General features: G+C 60.0%; 2 protein-coding genes across 4 annotated transcripts; one reads left to right on the plus strand and one right to left on the minus strand.

Annotated features, from left to right (window-relative positions):
* Nucleotides 1-6: 6 nt before the first annotated feature.
* Nucleotides 7-4,714, plus strand: GMPPA (GDP-mannose pyrophosphorylase A). 2 transcript variants are annotated; one of them, XM_031058832.1, is made up of 12 exons: nt 7-51; nt 120-217; nt 304-407; nt 797-989; nt 1,157-1,216; nt 1,358-1,488; nt 2,221-2,355; nt 2,545-2,642; nt 2,764-2,810; nt 2,908-3,000; nt 3,085-3,118; nt 3,675-4,714. In XM_031058832.1, exons 1-12 carry the CDS (start codon nt 9-11, stop codon nt 3,881-3,883), a joined length of 1,245 nt encoding a protein of 414 aa, XP_030914692.1. In that variant the 5' UTR covers nt 7-8; the 3' UTR covers nt 3,884-4,714. The 2 variants fall into 2 exon arrangements, with proteins under 2 accessions (XP_030914692.1, XP_005415862.1); XM_005415805.3 differs by lacking the exon at nt 3,675-4,714 and adding an exon at nt 3,342-3,613 and having other exon boundaries at nt 3,085-3,253.
* A 658-nt stretch (nt 4,715-5,372) lies between these two features.
* Nucleotides 5,373-9,705, minus strand: LOC102038650 (rac GTPase-activating protein 1-like). 2 transcript variants are annotated; one of them, XM_031057361.1, is made up of 14 exons: nt 9,572-9,705; nt 9,302-9,380; nt 9,061-9,114; nt 8,355-8,432; nt 7,881-8,001; nt 7,466-7,626; nt 7,094-7,255; nt 6,855-6,950; nt 6,582-6,783; nt 6,401-6,506; nt 6,123-6,255; nt 5,946-6,048; nt 5,721-5,838; nt 5,373-5,647 (listed from the first exon to the last, which is right to left on the minus strand). In XM_031057361.1, the coding sequence occupies exons 1-14, from the start codon at nt 9,673-9,675 to the stop codon at nt 5,596-5,598; spliced, it is 1,569 nt and encodes a 522-aa protein (XP_030913221.1). In that variant the 5' UTR covers nt 9,676-9,705; the 3' UTR covers nt 5,373-5,595. The 2 variants fall into 2 exon arrangements, with proteins under 2 accessions (XP_030913221.1, XP_030913214.1); XM_031057354.1 differs by having other exon boundaries at nt 7,466-7,656.
* Nucleotides 9,706-9,801: the final 96 nt, after the last annotated feature.

Genomic DNA, 9,801 nt, shown 5'->3' on the forward strand with positions numbered 1-9,801 from the left:
GAGCCGCGATGCCGCTCAAGGCCGTCATCCTCATCGGGGGCCCGCAGAAGGGTAAGTGCGCCGGGCCCGCGGGGGGTCCCGCCGGCGCAGTACCCGGCCGACCCCGCTGTGCTCCGCAGGGACCCGGTTCCGGCCGCTGTCCTTCGAGGTGCCCAAGCCGCTGTTCCCCGTGGCCGGAGTGCCCATGGTGCAGCACCACATCGAGGCCTGCGCCAAGGTACGGATCCCGGGGGCTGGGGCCGTGGAGCCAGGGGAGAAGTGCCATTCCTTCCCTTTCTGATCCCTTCCTCCGTCCCTCCCCAGGTGCCCGGCATGAAGGAGATCCTGCTGATGGGTTTCTACCAGCCCAACGAGGCCCTCAGCCGCTTTCTCGTATCGGCGCAGCAGGAGTTCAAGGTTCCCATCAGGTGGGCAGGAGCTCTCTCAGCCCTGGGGCACCCACGGTGGCACAGCCTGGCTCAGCCCTCACCTGCCTGCCCCAGCCTGGCAGCCCGCAATCAGCACTCTGGCATTGGGCGGGTGGGCTCCGTCCCACCGTGGATGGGCACAGCCTGGTTCCCCCATCAGTTTCACCACCTTTCCTTTGCCTTGGCCCCTGCTCTGGATGGTTCCTGCTCCAGAGATGCCTCTCTAGCACAGCTCTAAGCTGCCTCAGCCTCCTTCTGTGCAATTCCTGCATGAAACCCATCACTGGATGGCAGGATTATGTCTCTCCAATCCTTCCCACCCCTCTGCTGGTTGGTGCCACTAGACACCTGCTTCCCTAAGCCCTCCCTTTTTCCTGCTTGGCTTGTAGGTATCTGCAGGAGTACGCAGCCCTGGGCACGGGTGGTGGCATCTATCACTTCCGAGACCAGATCCTGTCAGGTGGTGCTGAGGCCTTCTTTGTCCTCAACGCAGACGTGTGCTCAGAGTTCCCCTTACAGGAGATGCTGGAGTTTCGGCAGCAGCATGGGGACGTGCACAGCTTTGTCATTCTGGGTACCACAGTGAGTGGCAGTGCTGGGGAGCAGAAGAGCTGCAGTGCTCTGCCGTGGGCTTAGAAGCCAGCAGCTCCTGTGGTGGGTGGGTCCCAGACTCTGAGGTCTGGGTTTCATCTGCTCTGCCTCCCTGTGCCTCCTGCTCCACCGTTGCTAACACTGTCCTTGTTTCTTAGGCCAACAGGACACAGGCACTGAATTATGGCTGTATCGTGGCAAATGCAGGCACACAGGAGGTACTGGAGGGCCTTGGGGAGTGGAGCACAGTGTGGGCGGCAGGTGCTGTGTCACCTGCGTGGGTCTGTGGTGCCACAGAGGGTGTGGTGCTGGATGGAGGGGCTGCACCCTGGGATTCATGTCTCTTCCCTCGCCTCCAGGTTCAGCACTACGTGGAGAAGCCCAGCACATTTGTCAGTGAGATCATTAACTGTGGCATCTACCTCTTCACACCTGCAATCTTCCAGCACATTGGTGAAGTCTTCCAGAGGAACCAACAGGAGCTAGCACTGTGAGTGCCTCACTCTGCTCTGTGTCCCTCCCACCCCCCTGCTTCCTGGGGCTGCAGCAGCACGCTCATCCTCCATACTTTCTCTGTCTTTTCTCCTCCTCTGCCATCACTCACTTGTTTCCTGGTCCTGCACCAGCTGTCCTTACCTTGGGTAAGTCTCCCTCTGTGTCTGCACTTGCTGCTCTCTGGGCTGGATTGATCCTAGTGGTAATGCATGCTTTCCCTCCCTTCTCCAGGCTGCTGCTTCCTCTGCTCTGCTCCTGGTCAGCTTGAGACTTTTCCGCTCCCTTCCTCTCTTCCCACCCCATTCTCATTCAGCTCTGGACTAGAGGCTGAGCAAGCCTTTCACCTGGGAATGCTCTCCTCCCCTCTCCAGCTCTTTGCACCAGCCAGCCTGTCACCTCACCCCTCTGCCACCACCCAGTTAAAATCCAGCTGTGCAGGCTCTGGACTGGGGACAGGATCATACACCCACCTGGACTAGGTGGGGCTCTTGCACCATCAGCTTCTGGCTCAGAGCTTATTTTGGCTGTCCCTCTGCTGCTCTGGGGCTCAGTGGGGCTGTCCCAACCTAGCCTGTAGCTGGCCCTCTCCCTAATTTCGGGGAGAAGTGCATGGCTGTGTGGGAATCTGGGGCTGTCAGAGTCTCTGAATTTGGGGAGGGTAGGTCTACTGGGGTCCTTGGCTGAGACCATGGCTGGGGTGGGTGTCTAACAGGACTCTTGCTTCCAGAGAGGAAAGTTCCAATGGCTGGCAGCGTGCAGAAGTGATCCGGCTAGAGCAGGATGTTTTCACGGCCCTGGCTGGGAGTGGCAAACTCTACGTCTACAAAACTGATGGCTTCTGGAGCCAGATCAAATCAGCTGGGTGAGTGCTGGAGCTGCTGTAGCAGGAGCATCAAGTGATCTGTACCAGGGACGGGAGTGATCAGTATCACGGCTGGGAGTGCAGGGTGCTCAGAGCTGTGGGGATGGGTGGGCGGTGCTGATTTTGGATCCTCCTCTGCCCTGGCAGTGCCAGAGTGACAATAACAATCTTCTGCTTTTCCTCCTCCAGCTCTGCTATCTATGCCAGCCGCCTTTACCTGAACCAGTACAGCAAAAGCCACCCAGAGAGACTGGCCCAGAACAAACCTGGAGGCCCTGTCATCCGAGGTACCATTCTGACACACTAATGCTTTTGGGGCTGCCTAGGGAGGCAGTGGGACCTCCCTTTATCTGAGAGGCAGGTGCTCCTGTGGGCTGCTTCCCCTGAATCCACTGCCTTGTGTTGCAGGGAACGTGTACATCCACCCGACAGCCTCCATCGACAGCACTGCAGTGGTGAGCGCAGGCTGGGGGGGCCCTGGGGCTGGGACGTGCTCAGGGGTGCCAAGGGCACCACTGTGCTTGTCCTCATCACCTGCCTCTGTCCTCACAGCTGGGCCCCAACGTCTCCATTGGGGAGGGTGTGACGGTGGGCGCTGGTGTGCGCGTGCGAGAGTCCATCGTCCTGCACGGCGCCTCACTCCATGTAAGTGGGGTTTGCCTGAGGGAGTCGGTGCCGACCCCCACCCCATGCAGGGAGACAGCAGCATTTCCCTCTCCTTCACCCCAGGACCACACCTGTGTCCTGAATACCATTGTGGGCTGGGACAGCACGATTGGGCGCTGGGCACGGGTTGAGGGGACGCCCAGCGACCCCAACCCCAACGATCCCTACGCCAAGATCGACAGCGAGACCCTGTTCCGGGACGGGCGCCTCACGCCGTCCATCACAATCCTGGGTACGTTGCTGCTGTGTGGAAGCACCCTGGGCCTGCTCACCGAGGCAGCTGCTCCCCTCCAGCTAAAGCCTTTGCGTTCCCCTCCCAGGCTGCAGTGTCACCATCCCGGCTGAGGTCGTTATTCTCAACTCCATTGTCCTTCCTCACAAGGAGCTGAGCCGAAGCTACAAAAACCAGATTATCCTGTGAGTCGTGGGCAGCACCTGCCCCCTGCTCCCTGCTGTGCCCCACAACAAGAGCCTGCACCGAGGCCTCACATCCTGGGAGGTTCTCAGCATCCCCAGAGGGGTAGGTGCAGGCCAGGAGCCCTGCAAGTGCCTGACTACTGCTCCAGACAGACATTAAAGCTGATGAGCATCAGCCTCGCATGCTGCTTCTCTTGCAGCCCAGGGACCAGCCCTGGGCCAGGGTGAAAGCTTTGGGGACAGTACATGGCCCTGGTACAAGCCTGTGTGCATATGCAGGGAGCACTTCCTGCCTGCAGTGTCTTGGGTCCAACTGTGTGTGTTTCTCCACCGAAGGGCACTACCAGCACCACCTTGCCACTCCTCACCAGGCTATCCCTGCACTATTTGCTGTCTGCAACTCCCTGGAAGGTCTTGGCCCATCTCTAAGACCTGGGAGCTTTGAGTGTGCCTGTCATGTGTAGGCAGCTCACCCCACAGGAACAGATTGAGGCTCTTGATTTCAGCATGATTGCAACAGCCTGAGCTGGGCTCCTGCCTACTGCTGGGAAAACAGCAGTGCCAGGCTGTCCTAAGGGTACTGGCACAAACACGAGGGCTGGGTCAGACTAGCGGCCTGCTAGCCCTGGAGGGAGCAGCAAGAACACCCCTTCCCCCAGTACCACCTCTGCCCCATGGGCTCAGTGCGTGCCAGGAGAGCTGCCAGCCCTACCAAGCCTGCTCTTGGCAGGCTGAGACCTGTGCCTGCTGCCTAGGCAGGGCTCAGAGTGAGGGCAGCAAGCCCCTGCTACCCTGGTGGGCCAACAGCCTCCTTCACACCAGCATGGCTGGAGCTTGTGGGGGCTCACTGCACATCTCCCTTGTCACCAGCCACATCCACTGGGCACCAGAGAAATCAACTTACATGTGTGCAAGTAGCAGAGATTTAGCACCTCACTGCCTCAAAAACCTGATTTTATGGAAGGCAGTTTCCTCCTGAGCTTAGCATAGATTGTCTACAGTAATCAATGCTGTCCTTTATCCTTTTACCTCCCTGGTTTTGAACTCTGTGCTAAAGTCCTGCACTCTACCAAGGGCACCATCATGCCTCTCATTTTCAGCAAGGCACTATATTAGGTATTCTCCATCCATCCAGTACCATCCCAGTTTGATGGATTTGGAGTAAATCCTTGCTCCTAGCCCTGTGCCTTCCTGTGCCAGTTCTCCTGTGGTCCTGGGCAGGGATTAGCTGTTCCCTAGCTTTAAGCACATTAAACTCCTTCAGTTTTGCCTCTGCCTTGGATGTGTTAATTTCCTTGCCCTCTGGTGTACACTCCTGCGCTGGAGAAAACTGAGCCAAAGTACTTGCTTTCAGGATTGCACATGAATTTTCTCTCATGTGCCTCATCTGGTCTGGCTTTTAGCAGGGCCAAAGGTTTATTGGCTGCTTGATGTGGCAGAGGGGGAGTTCTTATCCCTGTTGTGTAATGCCTCTTTTCCCTAAACTCCCTCTGCACTGGTTGCCCCTTCTGCAGAGTTATCTGGGGGACAAGCCCTGCCTGGGACATTGCTCCATTACAGCATGATCCTGCTTCCCCCTCTTGGAGGGGTGTGCACCTCTAGCACTGCCTGAGCTGGAGGGGAGGAAGGAGTTAAAGAGGCCTCCACCGAGGTGCCAGGAAGTCTGGAAACACTTTAAGGTTGTCCTGCCCTGAGCGGCAACAGCTCCAATTACTTGAGGCCAACATCTGGGCTCAAAGAGGGGCCTCCCACATCCAGGGCTCCAGAGCAGAAGAATAGGGCTTCAGCAGGGTGGGAGGGGGCTCTGCCTGCCCTCCCACAGCACAGGTTCTGTGGAGCATTGCTCAGCTCCTGTCCGCTGCACAGCCAGGCTCCAGTGAGCCCAACCCCTGGCAGCAGCAGGGCGGGACAGACAGCAGCCACAGCCAGGTGTGTTTTGCTGCAAACATTTAATACAAACCTGATTCAAAGTACAAGCACTAGTGTAGTGTCCCTGCCACCACAGCTGGCCAGAGCCAGCTCTGCTCCCCAGTCCCCAGGGAAGCAGAGCAGAGCTCTGAGCCCGGCACTGTCACCCCACAGGCAGCTGCCTGGTCCTGCAGTGTTTGCTCCTCCTCCAGTGCCAGCTCCGTGTCCCCAGGGAGCCACTGCTGCAGGCTACACAGGAGAAGGGAAGAACCGGCCCACCTTCCTCGGGGTTGGCCCCTGCCTGCGTGGGGAGAGATGAGTCAGGGGTACAAAGCGAGCTCCCCTGGGCCCCACCCACAGCCAACAGCACTCACGGGGCTCGGCTGGCCTTGCCCACGCAGCTCCTCAGGGTGCTGGGGAGGCAGCAGGTGCCAGCTGGGCTCAGCTGGCCTGACTCGGGCTCCGAAGAGCCAATGGGCTGGAAGAAGGGTCCTGCAGGACAGATTGGGGACAGCTATCTCACCCCAGCCATGGACAACCAAGACCTTTCAAGGAAGCCAAAGGCCATGTTGGGTGGGGGCTGGGGCTCCTGTGCTCACCACGTTCACCTCCCAGGGCTGGCACTGGCACCAGGTTCTCCTGCTCTGTCTCCACAAAGCCTCTCCAGAAGCTGGGTGGCAGTGAAAGGAGACGAGCCACCACCTGGGCAGAGAGATGTGTAGGATGGGGACACTGGCAGTGCCCAGGGTGCATCCCACACCTCAGGGACCCCTCACCTTGCACTGCCGAGGCGTGTCCTCCATGATGGCGAGTGGTGTGGGGTTGGCTGAGCTGTATCCCACCAGTGTAGGGCCAAACACTCGGGACAGGTTGAGCACATCCATCTTGCAGTCAGGGCTGTGTGACACCCTACAAGGGGGGACAGAGGGTGTGAGCATGCTGCCCAGCCCAGGCGCTCCTCATCCGCAGCTTCCCTGCTCTAAGGCACAAAGCCCTAGGTGAGGGGCAGAGACATGGGGAGATGAGGACGGCTGTGCCAGGATAAGCCACTCACCTGAGCAGGTGCAGCATGAGGAAGGCCAGGGTGTCCCTGTTGGCTGGGGGCAGTTTGCCTACCACATGGCGCAGGGCCGTGTCACTGGCAGCATCATCGGGGATGTCTGTAGCAGCGCCAGGGAGCAGTGTCAGGGGAGAAGCAGTCCCTTCCCCTCCCTCACCTTGGGACCCCTGCTCACCAGCAGCCTTCAGGAAGGCAGGGTGGAGGCTGAAGGTGACCAGTGGTTCCTTGAGTCCCCGCAGAAAATCCTTGAGCACCCCGCACACCACGTGGATGTCAGTCACACTGCTGAGGGCAGGCAGCGCTCCCCCGGCCCGCAGCAGCTTCCGCTTCCAGTCCCGCACCAGCTGCTCTGCACCTGGCACCCGGTACAGCCCTGTCTGGGGCACAGGGAAAAGGGCTCAGCCCCTGGGAACCACAGCACTGCCACCTTCACCATCCTGGCCCCTACCTCTGTCAAGCCTCGTTTCTCCACCTCGGTCACACACTGCACCACCAGCGTGGGCACCAGGGGCGGCGTGGAGGGCGCGAAGTCAGCCAGCACACCCTGGGGAGAGCAATGCCAACCTGTGCTGTGCCCACCAGCCAGCCCTGCAGCCAGGGTGGGAAAGGCTCAGCATCCTAGGGCCAGTAGCCCTGAAGCCTCGTGAGGACGTGGAGAGGCCCCCAAGCACTGCTGTGCCCCCTCACCTCCCGGGGCCAGGCGTGGTGGTGAGGCCTGGGTGTGCAGAGGCTGGGGCTCTGCTCCCGACACTTGGTGTGCAGCAGCAGCTGGCACTGGCAGCACTTGATGGCAGTCTTCCCAAAGCGGATGCGGGAACCACAGACACCACACGGCTCAGGGCGGATCACCTGGAGAGGGGGAACAGGATCAGGGGCTCCCCTTCTTGCAGATACCCAATAACACTCCTTTATTTTCCCCCAGCCAGGTCCCACTGTCTCCATCCATTTCCCCTGCAGGTGGAGTGAAGGGGCTGGGGAATAAAGGACAGCCTTGCCCCTGACCCCATAACTCTCTCCCCTGCCCACCTCCCCAGAGCAGAGAGAGGCCGGGTCACGCACCGTTTTGGAGGTGAACTTGTGCTGGACTGCTGGGAGACTCTGTGGGGGTGAGGGGAAGGGGGCTGGTGCTGGCTGTCCCACTGAGCTGCCCTCAGTGTGGCTCTCTTGCCCCGCAGCACGGCAACCCACATCTTCACTGGTGCCCCAAACTGTGGTCAGCTCTGCAGAGGGAGGAGGCCGTGGAGGGAGACCTGAAAGGCAAGCCACTCCATCTACCAGCTAGGATGTGAGGAAGCTTCCCACCTCCCAGGGAGTCTCTCCATGACACAGTGGCATTTGGCATGTCCAGAGGGCCCCAGTACCTCCACAGCTGGGACAAGCATCCTCAACACATCCCCTCCCTCTCCTGTGACAGCAGCACCTTGAGGCTGGTCCCATAGCACCCATCAAACCCCTCCTCAGCCCTTCCTGTGACCTGCACGTGCAGAGACACGATGTCCCTGGCGAGAGCGGCGTTGAGGCACCAGAACAGCAGGCAGGAGGTTGTCAGCAGGGCCTGGGACCTCAGCAGGAGGGGGCATAGAGGGGACACTCATCTGTCAAAATGGGAGGACAATAAGACATGTGACTGGAGCCCCACAGTTCTCCAACATCTCCCACAGGACCTCTGGTCCACCTGATCCCCATCCCTGTGCTCCTGCACAGCCAGGGATGCTGCCACCATGGGTACAGGGGGATGCAGGCTTCGGGGCAGTGGTCCAGCATAGGCAGGGATGCTGTCCCCACCGGGACCAAGGTGATACAGGCTGAAGGACACAGGCACCAGAGGAGACAGCTGAGCACTGTCCCCACAGCATCCACAGGGCTAAGGGCTGCAGCATTGCCTTCTGGCACTGGGAAAGCCCCTGCACCCCATCCCTGCCCAGGGCACGCTGGGGTCTCTACTCACGGCATTATGGGGCACCACAGAAGAACGGTGCCGCTTTGCCATCACCACAGGGCCAACCTGAGGGGCCAGGGACACACGCTGGAAACAGAAGACAGTGTGAAGAGCAGGCAGAGATGCTCCCCTCCCTGACATCTCCCCACTCCCCAGAGTACCCAAGCCAAGTGGCCTGAGCCCAACAAAAAGTCCCAGTCTCAGCCTACTCCCCAAGCACTGCCTGCCCCACAGCAGGCGTCGTGGGGACTGAGGCTTCCCCACCAGGTGAGAGCCAGCCCTGGGGCTGGGGGAAGCCAGGTCAGGCCTGCAATGCAGAGGTGCAAGCAGAGCGGGGTGCGGGATGCCCGCACATGGTGATGAATTATTGAGGAGCCCAGCTGGGCGACGGTGGAGCGTAATGGAGTTTCTATTGATCGTGGGAGGTTTGCCGAGAGACGATGCTCCCAGCACAGCATCAATAAATTAAATTCCCTGCCAGGCTCCTTGCAGCCTCCTGTACTGGGATGGAGAAGTATCTGGGTGTCCTCACCTTGCATGGCACAGGGCCAGCACCCCAGCCTGGGATGCACACTGGGACCTGGGTGGGCAGAGGAACCCAAAGGCCACATTGAAGGAGTGTGACGAGAGCTGGGGGATCCTGACCCACACAGAGGCACAGACACCACCTCAACACCAGCCCCCAAAACTGCCACATCCCAGCATTTTCTCATACCTGCCTGTCCGGAGCTTTGCGCTTCAGGGTCCACGCCACCGTCATATCAACATCCTGAAAGGCAGCAGGGAGTCTGGGGCTGCACCAGGCCAGGGGCATCCCCAGCATTCATCTCCAGCTCTGATAGCAGCCTGCTCCTAACCATGGATATTCAAAGGAGCTGTGCCACTTCAGAAGTGGGGCAAGACGACCCCCTCACTATTGGGGTAAGCCCTGAGACTGACAGCCAAACACTTCTTACCACATCATCCTCAGTGCGGTCATAGCTGATATCCGAGTGGGACAGGAGGGACTGGCACGACTCATCCACTGCAGATGACCTGCAGAGTGAGCTCAGCTGGAGCAATTCCCCCTCAGCCAGCACCTACTCCTGGGAGCCCACAGCTGATGCCTCTGCTGAGCCCAGGCACCTCCTTGCTCAGCCAGCCCCTCAAGCCCAGCAGCGATGAAGGGGAGAGGGACACAGCTGACCCCAGGGCTGCCCGGGGGGTTGGGGTGAGGAGCTGCTCACCTCCTGATGGGTGCCGAGGCTGCCCCAAGGCGCCGGCCAGCCAGGGCACTGAGAACAGAGCACTGCTCCCTGCTCAGTGCCTCGCTGCCCCATGGTTCCCGCATCAGCAACTCAAGGACCAGCTGAAGTTTTCGCTCCTGCAAGTGAAACAGGGTGGTGGTGAGCAGGCTGAGGGCCCCGCAGCCAGCCCCACAGGGTACCCCTGCGGCCAGCCCCCGACCTGCTTCTCC

The sequence above is a fragment of the Geospiza fortis genome, unplaced genomic scaffold, assembly GCF_000277835.1.
Source record: "Geospiza fortis unplaced genomic scaffold, GeoFor_1.0 scaffold112, whole genome shotgun sequence".
Taxonomy (NCBI): Eukaryota; Metazoa; Chordata; class Aves; order Passeriformes; family Thraupidae; genus Geospiza; species Geospiza fortis.